The following is a 15,922-nucleotide window of genomic DNA, read 5'->3' on the forward strand; positions in this document are numbered from 1 at the left end:
TCTATTCTTTTTTCTTTTGTGTAATAAACATATGCTTTGCAGTTAAAGAACATTTGCAGCCTCATGTGAATATTTACTTTCTTTTCATTTCAGTCCAAAAAAACACCAGAATTATAGTTGAGAAGAATGAAGAGAATTTGAGTTCAGAAGCAACTTTTTAGGTTTCTGTCACAGCAGCCTTTAGTTCAGCTCAGTTTAGAGGAAACCAGCCGCTATAGCAGTAATGATAACAAAGCGTGAAGCTGGATGAACACAGCAGGCCAAGCAGCATCTTAGGAGCACAAAAGCTGACGTTTCAGGCCGAGACCATTCATCAGAGAGGGGGATGGGGAGAGGGTTCTGAAATAAATAGGGAGAGAGGGGGAGGCGGACTGAAGATGGATAGAGAAGAAGATAGGTGGAGAGGAGTGTATAGGTGGGCAGGTAGGGAGGGGATAGGTCAGTCCGGGAAGGACGGACAGGTCAAGGGGGTGGGATGAGGTTAGTAGGTAGGAAATGGAGGTGCTAAATTCCATCCCCTATTCCCAATTTCTTTGCCTCCGCCGTATCTGTTCCCAAGATGAGGCATTCCACTCCCGCACATCCCAGATGTCCGCGTTCTTCAAGGTCCGTAACATCCCCCACAGTGGTCGAGAACGCCCTCCACCGCGTCTCCCGCATTTCCCACAACACATCCCTCACATCCCACCCCGGCAATAACCGCCCAAAGAAAATTCCCTCTAGTCCTCACGTACCACCCCACCAACCTCCGGATACAACGCATCATCCTCTGACACTTCCACCATCTACAATCTGACCTCACCACCCAAGACATTTTTCCATCCCCACCCTTGCCTGCCTTCTGGAGAGACCACTCTCTCCGGGACTCCCTTGTCTGCTCCACGCTCCCCTCCAACCCCACCACACCCAGCACCTTCCCCTGCAACCGCAGGAAGTGCCACACTTGTCCCCACACCTCCTCCCTCACTCCCATCCCAGGCCCCAAGATGACTTTCCATATCAAGCAGATGTTCACCTGCACATCTGCCAATGTAGTATACTGCCTCCACTGTACCCGTTGTGGCTTCCTCTACATTGGGGAAACCAAGCGGAAGCTTGGGGACCGCTTTGCAGAACACCGCCGCTTGGTTCACAACAAATGACTGCACCTCCCAGTCGCAAACCATTTCAACTCCCCCTCCCATTCCTCAGATGACACGTCCATCATGGGCCTCCTGCAGTGCCACAATGATGCCACCCGAAGGTTGCAGGAACAGCATCTCATATTCCGCTTGGGAACCCTGCAGCCCAATGGTTTCAATGTGGAATTTGCAAGCTTCAAAATCTCCCCTTCCCACACTGCATCCCAAAGCCAGCCCAGTTCGTCCCCGCCTCCTAACCTGTTCTTCCTCTCAATTATCCCCTCCTCCCACCTCTAGTCGCACCTCTATTTCCTACCTACTAACCTCATCCCGCTCCCTTGACCTGTCCGTCCTCCCCGGACTGACCTATCCCCTCCTTACCTGCCCACCTATACTCTCCTCTCCACCTATCTTTTCCTCTATCCATCTTCAGTCCGCCTCCCCCTCTCTCCCTATTTATTCCAGTTCCCTCTCCCCATCCCTCTCTCTGATGAAGGGTCTAGGCCCGAAACGTCAACTTTTGTGCTCCTGAAATGCTGCTTGGCCTGCTGTGTTCATCCAGCTTCACACTTTGTTATCTTGGATTCTCCAGCATCTGCAGTTCCCATCATCTCTGATCACTATAGCAGTAATGTTTTATTTCTAGTTTGTGAAGTTTCTAAGGCGGACAAGCTTAGGAGAGAAATCTTAAGGTTGTTAGAACTGGAAAAAGTTTAGGTCATTGTTAGGGTAGGATAGTGGCTCAGGTGATTAGCACTGCTGCCTCTCGGTACCAGGAACCCAGGTTCGATTCAACCCCCGCGCACCTATCTGTGCGGAGTTCGCACATTCTCCTTGTGTGTATATGGGTTTCCTCCAGGTGTTTCAGTTTCCTCCCACAATTCAAAGATGTGCCGGTGAGGTGAATTAGCCAAGCTAAATTGCCCAGAGTGCCCATGGGTGTGTTGATTAAGTGGATTAGCCATCATAAATGTGGGGTTACAGGGATATGGTGGGTCTGGGTGGGATGCTTTTTGGAGGTTGTTGTGAACTCAATCGGCCAAATGACCTGCCTCTACATTGTAGGGCTCCATGAATTGTGAAAAGTGCCCACCATCAGACTTAAAGACATCCAATAAATTGTCACTATAGTTCCAAAAACAGAAACTGGAGAAACCATTAAGTAGAAATTGAAAGACTGTAATGGATAATATTGTATAAGTGTTTGTTTTAAGATCTTTCTAACTGCGTAACGATTTGTCGATTTTCTTTCTATTGTGTAATAAACTTCAGCTCTGTTGTTAAAGGATATCTGCATCCTCACATTTCTATGTTTTGGTGACTAACCAGCACATTGATCAATTTATCAAAAAGATTAAACATTTAGTCTATCAACGCATGTTTTGTTCTGGAATCTGACTTATCTCAGCGGTATCATCAGCTAAGATTGCAATTTGGCAATTCCGTTCTTTAAAACAAAGTATAATGAACAAACCGCAACATTCTCTGCATTGTTCTCGTGATCAAGCACTGAAATATTCATGGGAACTAAATAGTAAATGAAGCTAATCATAATTTTTCTGTCAGTATTCTGGACAAAGAACCAATTTCAAGTAGTTGGTATAAGAAACAAAAATGAAAAACATTTGGAAATCACTGCATTACAGTGTGGCGAAGGCAGGTTCAGTTGAGAAATGGAAAAGGAAATTAGGTATTATTAGATAATAAGATAATTATTTAAAAATAAACAATATACAGGGTTACAAGGAAAAGGCAGGAGAGCGGCACAAAGTGAAATGCTAATTTGGAGAGCCAGCACAGACATGATGGGCCATACGGTCACCTTCTTTTCTATAACATTTGAGAGATTCTGGAAATAATAAAAAAGGCACCCTCATATCCTTGCCTGAACGATGAAAACTGTGTACTGTACCAGAGTATCCAATGACTGAAGTTATTTACCTTCCACGTTGTCTTCTGAGTAGATTCACTGCTGTCTGAAATTTGTCTATCTTCTGCATGCTCACTAGCTCCTACTTTCCTTTGCGTATGCACAGTCTGTTGTCTCAGTACAGTCATCTGCAACAGGAAACATACAGCAAGAGCCATGCAATGAAAAGCAATTAACAATGTAAGCATTATTCAGGTTGCATGTTGCTATAATACTCTATTGTAAACACAAATATACACATAGAAATACAGTGGGAGAAAGTAGTATGTTGGCTCCAAAGCAACAATTCAGGTGACATAAAGCTGCATACCAAAAAGCAGGAGCCAGACCTGGTTTTAACTGGGGCAGAGATGACCCCATACAAAAACTAAAGTCCGCACAGAATCATTAGGGCCAAAGTGATCTTCGTCGAGAAATTCTGAATGCCAAAGAGAGTGAAGTCATATATCAGAATTTGATCAACTAAACTGTGCTGGGTTTTTACTGAGATTTAGATTATCCTACTTTGGGTAGGGAACATACATTGCAAAATGCAATTGATAGCAATTGCGTTGGACAGGGTATATGGGCCAGCAGAGCTTTGCCTGTAAATCATTGTTTATGTGAAAATTAACAATGGAACAAATAAGGCAGAAACTGACGCACGCTTATGGCACAGCAGGAAGGTAAAGACATAACCGGGACAGTCAGGGACCAGGTGAGGAATATGTCCCATCATTTACCTTCATTTGAGTTATTTTGAAAAATTATTTTGTCAGATGTCAGCATTGCAGGCCTTGCAAGCAATTGTCGTCCATCCCTAACTGTTCCTGAACTGAGTGGCTTACCAGGATATTATAAAGAATGTCTCAAAGGAAGGGAGAGAACTGGAGAGGTGGAGGTTTAGGGAGGGAAAGACAGAGCTCAGGGCCCATACAACTGAAGGCAAATACACTAATGGTGGGATTGATTACAACTGTGGATTAACAATACACATTGACTGTTTAAAATATGGTACCCACAAGACTGAGAATATGTCAATTATTGGATTAGCCTAGATTTTGAACACTGAGGTCAGGTTGGATTGGGTTGGGTTGTGGGCATTTCACTGTAAATAAGCTGGGCAAGTCAATAACTAGCTCAGTGCATTATTGTTATCAACAAAAGTGCTACTTTTCAAAGTGTGAAGCTGGATGAACACAGCATCACTTATAACTCACTTATAAATCACTTATAAACACCAATTCCCGCTCACAGTTAAACAACAGAAAATACTAATTTCTTCTTTAACTTATTTCCTCTCACTTGTCTTCTCCCACTAGTCCTTGCCACCTTTTATTCCATAACGTAGAGACTAAACAGGTTTATTCCAGCTATCTTTCTCATAGCTGTTGGTACCTTCCCAGGTATAGAATCACTAGTTACAAGCCTCAATCCAACATCATGTTTAACACTGAGTCACAGTGTCACATGCAACACAGTTTAATAGCTGGATGTTATGTGTTTAAAGCACTTTCAAATATTTGGTAGAATTGGCAGCAAATTGGCTGGAAGGAAATTATTCAGTCTTAGGTATCAACTGTGCAACAATTAATTAAATAAAATTGTTACAGTCTGCTGACAAATATTACTCATCCATCTGCACCTCTAAAACTATCTTAGATCCATTCAACACTCTTAATGGACCTGTTGGTAAAACTGCAACATTGACATTCAGACCAAAAGATTCCAATCTTGATTTTCAGTCGAAGCTGAGTAAGCAAAACAGTGCAGGTGAAAAGAGGAGCACGGTTGAGGCGTCTTCCACATTTTAACACCTCGTTGGTTTTCATATGAAGAATCTTAAATGGACAGGTAATTGGGAACTTTAACATTGTTTCTCTCTCCACAGATACTGCCAGACCACCTGCGTTTCTCCAGCACTTTCTGTTTTTGTGTCAGATCTCCAGCAATTGAAAACCTCTGCTTCTACTGAATGGTGTCTTTTGCTTATAAAACAATGATCCAAACACAAATTAGCTAATTTTCAAGAACAATTTTATTTTAATGCATGTCTTATACACGAATATCCAAAATAGAAAACATAACCAAGAAGGAAAGAAAGGAAGACATAATGGGAACTGCAGATGCTGGAGAATCCAAGATAACAACGTGTGAAGCTGGATGAACACAGCAGGACAAGCAGCATCTCAGGAGCATAAAAGCTGACAAATGGTTTTACTGTGGATTAATAATATAGGACAGAGCATGGACAGTAGTGGATCAAGAAAGATGCAAAGGAAGTGGTAGAGGCAGGTACAATTAGGACATATAAAACACATTTTGATAGGTCCATGGAAAGGAATGGTTTACAGGGATATGGGCCAAACACAGGCAAATGGGACCAGCTCAGTTTAGGAAACCAGGTCGGCATGGATGAATTGGGCTGAAGGGTCTGTTTCCATGCTGTTTGACTCTACGATGTATCTAGGCTTCTCATTATGATTAAACCAACAATTAATACTGGCAGCTCAGTACAGGTAATAATTTAACATGATAAGCAGATCAGTGTCATTGGCTCTCTACTCTTCTTTTAATACAAACTGACTCTATAAATAATGTATTAAATGATGCTCCCAGGATTGAAGTGTTGTTTGTCAAAATAAACACTGCCAATAATTCACTTTGATGTTTATTTTATTGGCTGAGAAAACTGTTGCAAAGTTGGGTAGAGTACTTGGGGATTGGGAGGCAGCAAGTTGGAATTTGGTGTAAGTAAAATGCTAGGGGAAAGCATTTTGTAGTCCCTTTAAAAGATGATGTGTTTTTTTAAGTAAAAAAAAATCTGTGAGCAGCAGCTTGAAAGCTTGCTAGTTCACAGACAGCATGTGAATTGAAACATTTGTATCAAAAGGACATACAGTTAGCTGGCCAAGCAACAGTTTTTAACAAAGACAACAAGATTTTGAATTTAGCCAAATCAATTTAAACCAGGCTCTTAGATACCAAAAAAAAATTATATTTAAATCTGATTGTTTGACAACAAAGGAACAATCCTATTGCAAGAAACTGAAACATCATCAGGGGAATAAAAGAACAGGCATTTGGTCAAAAACAGGAGAGCTAATTGCTACCTCCCAGAGTTGACAGCCCTCAGATCTCAAGAGAGAATCATTGGTTCTCACAGATTCCTCTAAGTTTTAGAGAAAACACCATCTAAAGAGAAAATGGTACCCAAAGCACAACTGGTGAATATTCCTGATAGAAAATTCGACAGAGAAGACACAGAGCTTTCTAGGCCACATGTAACTTGGCTGTAATTTCAAAAGACTGAATTCTATTTTTAAAAGTTTTATTTTAAACAGGTGGGATGTGTATTTATTGGAATAGCATGCCGTTAGAATCTTGCTTTATACAAGAACAGTTAGTATGTAGAAGGGGTTTATTCGGTTTGTTAATAGTAAATTGTTCACTAGATAAATAAATTGTGATTTGTTGATTGTGTAGTGAGTGTCAGGGATTTATTTTGTTTAACCACTAGAAGTTGCTGAAAGGCAGGTTACACCACTTTTCACATTCATTTTTACCGATTACTGGGCAAGGCACTCCCTCTTTGGGTGTTCAGTTTTAGTTCTCAAACTGGAGGTTCAGCCTCCACTTTATAATATAACTAAACATTAAAAAGTGAAACAATTAAACTTCTCATCGAGCAATAGTTCATCTGATCTCTACTACAATTATTATTTCAGTCAAATAAAGCAAAATGACCAAATGTACATTTTGATATTATTAACAAACACATTTATTTAAAAAAAATCAGGAAACAGTCTGCTTGTTACTGTTAAGCTTCATTCACACATAAGCATGACGCATTTATCATAGAAATTCCACAGTGCAGAAACAGGCCATTCAACACATCGAATATGAAACAAACCTCCAAAGAGTATCCTAGCCTGCCACCACTATAACCACACATTTACCATGACCAATCTACCTAACCTGGGTTATTTAAACTGCACATCTTTGGATTGTGGAAGGAAGCTGGAACACCTGGGGGAAATCCACGCAGATATGGGGAGAAAATGCAAACACCACACAGACAATTAACCAAAGCTCGAAGGGAATCCGGATCCCGCATGATATACGGCAGCAGTGCTAACCACTGTGCAGTTTAGAAATCTTCTTTTTCTCAGTCATATTGTCTGGAAGAAGTGTTTTTTTTAATACAGAGATCTGCCACGTTTCATGTCTACTATAACAGAAATAAACTTTGATGGTGAGATCAGGGTAAGTATAAAAACATTTCTTCCCACCTCCTTAAGTTAATTCGTGCTACAGAGTCAAGTAATAATTAAAAACTCTTCAGTGCGACTTGAAGAAATTGCAAGTCTGCTCTTTATTTTTTTCCCACTGACAGACATGGAACAATACAAACTTGATACTTTGCAACGCGTTACGTTTTTCCCCGATCAGGGAGCTGGAGCAAGAGAGGGCTGAATTTATTTTTCAAAAATTACCTTGCCATGGTAGCTTATTATATTAGTTGCCTTTAGTTTCTTTTAAGACAGCCTAGGCTATATAGCTATATAACCAAAAGAATTGCAGATGCCGTAAATCAGAGTAAATGTTTCGGGTCAAGTGACCCTTCTTCAGAGCTCAACCAGAAACATTAACTCTGCTTTCTCTGCACTGATGCAGCCAGACCTGCTGAGCTTCTCCAGAAATTTCTGTTTTTGTTGACTCGGCTATATAAATACTTTTTCATGTTTATGTGGTCTCTTCAGCATAGTGAGAAGAATTTAATTTCTGTAATCATGTAGCATGGTCTAATGGAAATACTTGTAAATACCTCATCAAAGATAGTACTTCCCTTTAAATGTTATAATATTTTAAGGAACTAGTTAGGAGATGACCAGAGGTGATATGATTATTACTCCTGAGAAACCTGTCAGAAATCGGTTGTATATTGGACAGAATAGTTATTTATATTCATGCAATGGCATGACAAGCAGAACTCAGGGATACCACTAGTAAACATGGAGGCTGGGTCTAGCAAACATTTAATAAACAATGACTGTTAGCAGCCTAGCATGCAGCAAAAGGAGAAGAAAGAAAATAGTCTTCATCCACTGAAAAGAGACAAGCTCCTGGTCAGCTGGATGCCCTGACTTAACAAATACAGAGAATGCTGGAGAATGTCAGCAGGTCTGGCGACATTGTGGAGTGAAATAGAGTTAACATTAATTCCACTCTGTTCTTCATCCTCGGGAGTCCTGACCCTGTGTCCTAAAATAAACCAACTGATTACACCGAATTCATCCAGTATCACTCTTCATCGTGTTAAATGCAAGAAATTTCTGTGAAACCTCTGGAGACATGTGTGCACCTTGTAACAAGTCACAACTGAAAGACCTGTTTAGATTAGCTCTCCTGACCCATTCCATAATTCTAATTAATTTATGGCCTACAGTACTATTAAATTTACACTGAATAATCCAGCTCCTATAACAAGAACTACTTTTATCCTGCAAGGAGGTTCTCTCGCAATAGTCTTGGACAGGGTCAAATAGATTGAAATTTGGCCTTTGAAGTTTAAGTATCCTTACAAGGCACATTCATTTATAAAATGCTTGTCCAGACATTAGACCATGCTGTTTTGCCTGATCTCCATGTACATAATGCATTCATTGGCATTATATTGTTTCTATGCATTCATTTATTACAAAATAGACTTAAGACATAGAATCAGCAGCACATTATTGCTTTCTGTGGCTACTTGATCACAACTGCATACCATGCTTTCCTGATAATGATAAGTCATGACATATTTTATTTCCGCTTTCTTATCTTACACAGGCTCCTGCCTCTCTCACCTTCTGTCATAAATTGGTAGATATCATCACAAGCAATATTGTTTCATTAAGAATAGAAAGACCAACATTGGCCTAAAAACACAAGCACAGAGAGACAGAACTGGACGGTGACAGGTTATTTTTGACACAGAAATGTTGCCACCGAATAATGACCCGCTGAATTTCATGTATACTTTTACTCAAAAAGGAGAGGAAATCTTCTCTCTTACAAGCCTCCAGCTTCTTGACTTTATAATCGAATTTTTAAAATGCTAAGGTAGACAAATGGCAAAGATGTCAGCAAAAAAAAGGCACACTTGGAAAGAAACCTTCAGCAGTTTATAATAACCAAAGCAATGATTAGGTAAACAAAGAGAATTATTCCCATTGGCAAGTTCGCTGTTTAGTAGGGAGCACAGATTTAAGAAGTCATCGAAAACAACCAGAGAGGTCATGATAAATTATTTCATCCAAGCCTTGTTAGGATGGGCAATATCAAAACCAAATTTGGTACAAAATTGCTAATAGATTTCAAAAGTCGAATGGATAGAGATTTTTGAGAATGAAAAATGAGGACAGCTCAGTGGAATGGGACCAAATATACAATTTCAGAGAATTGTTGCACATGCTGTGAAACATTTCTGCACTGTAAAGCTCTGATTTTTAATCAACTCTTTCTCAATAATGAAATATCATAAGCCTATTTCCACGTCTTATAGAACATCTGTTGGTCGAGATGCACAGGTATTAAAGGTCACCAGATCTAATTGGAAAAGCCAATTCCATGTTCAAGTCGACAGCATTGAAGATTATAATTTTGACAACACTGTGAGAACAGCTAATACCTAAACTGAAGCTTCATTTTAAGGCACAGTATTGACATGTAACAGTAGTTGTTCTTGGTTTTCTGTTATCAACATTATTCACCATGATTTGAAACTAACTTTAATCTTGCCTCCAATTTGAAACTTTGTGGTCTGGCCTATCACTCACTCTACCATAATCATTGAGCAATCAGCCTGAACGTTTTGAGGACTGATATCCATGTGATGAGTTAGACAGCAAGAGACTTTCAGAAATTTACAAAGGTTTCAATGTAAATCTATAATTCATTACAAAAACAAATTTCAATCTTTCCCTTCTGGATAATTTTCCTCTCCAGAAACCAACACCCCATTGAGGAAGAACGCAACTCCTTTTTTTTCCTAAATAAACCTAATGAACAAATAACAAATAACAAGGGAAGAAGCCAGTTCTTTTTTGCATTTTGGGAATCAATTGCTAAATTTTCTAATTGTAAACAGTGACTTCCAGGGCCAGTTTGACATGAATAAATATGAAAAGAGTGGAGAAAATGATTGAAAATCACAACAGTTTTGGGCGTGGAGGAAATAATACTCTCCAGCCACCGTAGTGCCAACCTGGGAATTCTGAGGCGGGTAACTTAACTGGGTCCCCAAGAAATGCTTACCCTCTACAAGACAAGGATCAGGATTATGACAAAATATATTCCACAACCAGGGTCAGTGCTGGGTCCACTGCTGTTTGTCATTTTTATAAATGACCTGGATGAGGGCGTAGAAGGATGGGTTAGTAAATTTGCAGATGACACTAAGGTCGGTGGAGCTGTGGATAGTGACGAAGGATGCTGTAGGTTGCAGAGAGACATAAATAAGCTGCAGAGCTGGGCTGAGAGGTGGCAAATGGAGTTTAATGCAGACAAGTGTGAGGTGATACACTTTGGTAGGAGTAACCGGAAGGCAAAGTACAAGGCTAATGGTAAGATTCTTAGCAGTGTAGATGAGCAGAGAGATCTCTGTGTCCATGTACACAGATCCTTGAAAGTTGCCACCCAGGTTGACAGGGCTGTTAAGAAGACGTACAGTGTTTTAGCTTTTATTAATAGAGGGATCGAGTTCCGGAACCAAGAGGTTATGGTGAAGCTGTACAAAACTCTGGTGCAGCCGCACTTGGAGAATTGTGTACAGTTCTGGTCACCGCATTATAAGAAGGATGTGGAAACTTTGGAAAGGGTGCAGAGGAGATTTACTAGGATGTTGCCTGGTATGGAGGGAAGGTCTTACGAGGAAAGGCTGAGGGACTTGAGGCCGTTTTCATTAGAGAGAAGAAGGTTGAGAGGTGACTTAATTGAAACACGTAAAATAATCAGAGGGTTAGATAGGGTGGATAGGGAGAGCCTTTTTCCTAGGATGGTGACGGCAAGCCCAAGGGGGCATAGCTTTAAATTGAGGGGTGAAAGATATAGGACTGATGTCAGAGGTAGTTTCTTTACTCAGAGTAGTAAGGGAATGGAACGCTTTGCCTGCAACGGTAGTAGATTCGCCAACTTTAGGTACATTTAAGTCGTCATTGGACAAGCATATGGACGTACATGGAATAGTGTAGGTTAGATGGGCTTGAGATCGGTATGACAGGTCGGCACAACATCGAGGGCCGAAGGGCCTGTACTGTGCTGTAATGTTCTATGTTCTATAACCATGGATGAGTGCAGCTGCAACAACCGCCATGAAGCTTGACATTATCCAATACATAGCAGCCCAATTTATCGGTTCTCTATTGCTTAAAAGCTCATGCCCACTGCAGCCGGCTCATAGGCTACAGCTGGCAGCAGGAGGCATTTTATAATAAACATACTGTAGCAATTTACTAAGGCTCCTCAAATTGCACCTTCCACATCTGCAATTTTCACAACTGTGAAGGTCAAGGACAGCAGTTGCTTGGGAACATCACTACTGCACGTTCCCCTCCATTTCTGCACCATCCTGACTTGGAAATGCTTTGCTATTAACTCCCTTCCTAACAGTGCTGTAGGTCTACCTCCATCAAATGGACTGCAGCAGTTCAAGAAGGCAATTCTCCATCAGCTTCGGAAAGCATTCAGAATATGCAACAAATATTGGCCTTGGCAATGTCTGCATTATGTGGACAGATTTTTAAAAAGCTAGAGACTTAGCCCATACCTGAGCATTTCAATCAGCCAAATAACATACCTATTTTGTCTCTGTATTGCAAACTTGTAGGTTCAAGCCTATCTTACTTCAGTATTCAAGTCCAGAATCCCTGTTGAGCAATGCTACATTCTCGGCAATATTGTTTTTTGAATCTGACATTGAAACAAGCTCACCTCTCCCCGTTCTCATAGCTCAGGTAGATATTCAAGTCTTCCGAACTTACTTTGAGAGAGAAATTCTCCTCTTATTATAACACAAACTCCTCTTATCCAACCAACAGCAAAGCAGTTATTCATCTTTTCACTGTTACTGGGAGTTTGCTGTGCATCAAAATAACCGCCGCATTTATCCACTCACAATATCCATAAAATACCTTTCATATAACTTCAGGTGAAATGTTATGAATAGTAAAGTTCCAGCTCGCCCACGTCAGAATGAAAATTGGCAGTTAGTTATTGTTTCAAAATTTCTGGTAAGATAAAGCCAATAATTCTAACTCAGCAAAGGAAGATGTTGCCTACAATGGGGTGTGGTGTGCTCATGATTGGAAATTGCTGTTTCCTAAGAATATTTTGCTCCAGATTAGGTTTCGTAATTATTAGTGAGTATTACTACATCAATATCTGTAAATCTTCATAAATTAGCATTTCGAACAAGTTGCTCCTGTCATTAAAAAAAAAAATCGAACAACTGTTTTCTGTACACAAATAAGTGAAATTCTATAACTGACATCTCACTTTCTGCACAACCTCCCAAGTGTCCTTCAAAGACTTTAGCAGTACCTTTGCGATTTTCTCACTAAAATCTCTTTTCCATATCATTAAGCTTTTGTAAGCCCTCATCCTTGGTGGATCTGAAATTATGCCTGGATGCCCCTGCTCCCTTTATTTCTACTTACTAATCCACTTCCTATTCTTCAACAAACCTTATCTCTTCCCACCCAAACATGTACCTAAGTGCTCTTGACTTATTTCAAGGTGGATAGAGTATAAAAATGGGGAAGTTTTACTGCAACTGCACAAAGTTCTGATGAGAACACGTCTGGAGTACTGTGAGCAGTTTTGGCTGCTTTATCGAAGAAAAGAATATAATTTCGTTGGAGGCAGTTCAGTTTCAAGTTCATTAGGATGATCCTTGGCACGGAGGAATTAGAACATAGAACATTACAGCACAGTACAGACCCTTCGGCCCTCGATGTTGTGCCGACCTGTCATACCGATCTCAAGCCCATCTAACCTACACTATTCCATGTACGTCCATATGCTTGTCCAATGATGACTTAAATGTACCTAAAGTTGGCGAATTTACTACTGTTGCAGGCAAAGCGTTCCTTTCCCTTACTACTCTCTGAGTAAAGAAACTACCTCTGACATCTGTCCTATATCTTTCACCCCTCAATTTAAAGCTATGCCCCCTCATGCTCGCCGTCACCATCCTAGGAAAAAGGCTCTCCCTATCCACCCTATCTAACCCTCTGATTATTTTACATGTTTCAATTAAGTCACCTCTCAACCTTCTTCTCTCTAATGAAAACAGCCCCAAGTCCCTCAGCCTTTCCTCGTAAGACCTTCCCTCCATACCAGGCAATATCCTAGTAAATCTCCTCTGCACCCTTTCCAAAGCTTCCACATCCTTCTTATAATGCGGTGACCAGAACTGTACACAATACTCCAAGTGCGGCCGCAACAGAGTTTTGTACAGCTTCGCCATAACCTCTTGGTTCCGGAATTCGATCCCTCTATTAATAAAAGCTAAAACACTGTATGCCTTCTTAACAGCCCTGTCAACCTGGGTGGCAGCTTTCAAGGATCTGTGTACATGGACACAGAGATCTCTCTGCTCATCTACACTGCTAGGAATCTTACCATTAGCCCTGTACTTTGCCTTCCGGTTACTCCTACCAAAGTGCATCACCTCACACTTGTCTGCATTAAACTCCATTTGCCACCTCTCCGCCCAGCTCTGCAGCTTATCTATGTCTCTCTGCAACCTACAGCATCCTTCGTCACTATCCACAACTCCACTGACCTTAGTGTCGTCTGCAAATTTACTAACCCATCCTTCTACGCCCTCATCCAGGTCATTTATAAAAATGACCAAACAGCAGTGGACCCAACACCGACCCTTGCGGTACACCACTAGTAACTGGTCTCCAGGATGAACATTTCCCATCAACTACAACCCTCTGTCTTCTTTCAGCAAGCCAATTTCCAATCCAAACTGCTATATCTCCCACAATTCCATTCCTCCGCATTTTGTACAATAGCCTATTGTGGGGAACCTTATCGAATGCCTTGCTGAAATCCATATACACCACATCAACCGGTTTACTCTCATCTACCTGTTTGGTCACCTTCTCAAAGAACTCAATAAGGTTTGTGAGGCACGACCTTCCCTTCACAAAACCGTGCTGACTATCCCTAATCAATTTATTCTTTTCTAGATGATTATAAATCCTATCCCTTATAACCTTTTCCAACACTTTACCAACAACTGAGGTAAGGCTCACAGGTCTATTTTGGAACAGTCCGGGGAGTGCCTATTCCGAGTCTTTACATCGCTCGTCGATGTTTGTCTACTCTCTAGTATCACCACAGACCAAGGACCAGATGATACTGGTGTTATATGAGGCTGGTTGTTATCATCATTATCAGCGGGGCCCGTGCCCTGGCTTTGCTCACTTGTCACTGGAGAGCTGTCAAGTGTCAGTAACAGAGTAAGTCTTAGTGTCGTATACTGGCTCGATAACAACTTCTTCCATGAAGGCAGTTGCATTAGATGTTTCCTCGCCAGTCTCAGTTATTTTTGTCTCTGCCCAGCGTGTCGATAACGTTTGTTGTAGAAGGTTTGGGTGGTACTGCTTATCTCAACCGCAGGGTGGGCTGCCCTTACGGTGCCTTCTTCAATGTTATCTATGTCATCCAATACAGGAAGAGCCGGCATCTGTCAGACCGAACTCAGCTCCATGTATGGTAGTAGGTAATGTCTCTATGTCGCTGTCTCGATCTGGACCTGGACTGAGATGGACCTTGTTGCGGATGTTATGCACGTACAACCGAATGATTTATCGCAGCTCGCGGTTGTGGACGATGCTGCGACAAGGTTGTTTATCCGGGACGCTTCCCAACTGGAGACTCATACTGGTTTTTTGACTGTTGGTCTGTGTAGACCACGGCCGTCTCGTACTTCTTCTGGTCGTTTGGTCACCCAGTAGCCGGGACTGCTGGGCTTACCGGCGGGGCCAACGGGGAGGCACGACACACACTATGCGCCAAAAATACGTCAAAACATCATAGTGGGCAACTAAGACAGCTTAAGACATCCTATACAACAGAGAGTCATAGTTACTCCCGCTAATTACCAGGGTTGTCTCTACTCCCCTTCTTGAACAGGGGGACCACATTTGCTATCCGCCAGTCATCTGGCACTATTCCTGCAGACAATGAATTGTCTTATGAACAAACGCTAAACAGGTTGGGCCTGTACTTACTGGGATTTCGAAGAATGAGAGATGATCTCATTGAAACATATAGGATTCTTCAGGTGTTTGACAAGGTAAATGTTGACAGAATGTTTCTCCTCATGGGAAAGTCGAGGACCAGAGCGCACAGTCTCAGAATAAAAGGGGGTTGAGTTAAGCCTGAGATAAAGGAGCAATTTCTTCTCTCTGAGAGTTGACTGTCTTTGGAATGCCTTGCCACTTTGAGCAATAGAGGTAGAGTCCTTATGCACATTTAAGCCTGGAGATAGATTCTTGATCAGTGGGGCGATTCACAAGTTATGTTTCTTACATCATAGCTCTTGATCTGCCAGTGTCACCTTCAATGTTCTTATTCCTGCTAGGTACCATGATATGATGCACATGTACCTGTAAAGAGCTGTACTGTCAATCACAAATAGCTTGACCAAATGTGGTATAGTCATTCTATGACAGCAAACGGTAGGAGACTGAAATATATATTTATCCCTTAATTAACATTATTTGTACACTCTTTCAGTAGAAGTCCATTACAACTCAGTTTAATGTTCCACAAATTCAAGAGGCCAAATAATATTTTTCAAGGGCTCTTTCTGATTTTCTTGAAGGCT

The 15,922-nt window shown here is 41.2% G+C and overlaps 1 protein-coding gene across 2 annotated transcripts in view; it reads right to left on the minus strand.

Annotated features, from left to right (window-relative positions):
• ppfia4 (PTPRF interacting protein alpha 4) overlaps nt 1-15,922 on the minus strand; it is a 642,255-nt gene that overhangs the window by 125,788 nt on the left and 500,545 nt on the right. For both annotated transcript variants that reach the window (XM_059653442.1, XM_048553122.2), the window contains exon 5: nt 3,063-3,179. In XM_059653442.1, the coding sequence (XP_059509425.1) occupies nt 3,063-3,179 (117 nt within the window). The remainder of the gene's footprint in view (nt 1-3,062; nt 3,180-15,922) is intronic.

This window comes from Stegostoma tigrinum, chromosome 21 (assembly GCF_030684315.1).
Source record: "Stegostoma tigrinum isolate sSteTig4 chromosome 21, sSteTig4.hap1, whole genome shotgun sequence".
NCBI classification, from domain to species: Eukaryota; Metazoa; Chordata; class Chondrichthyes; order Orectolobiformes; family Stegostomatidae; genus Stegostoma; species Stegostoma tigrinum.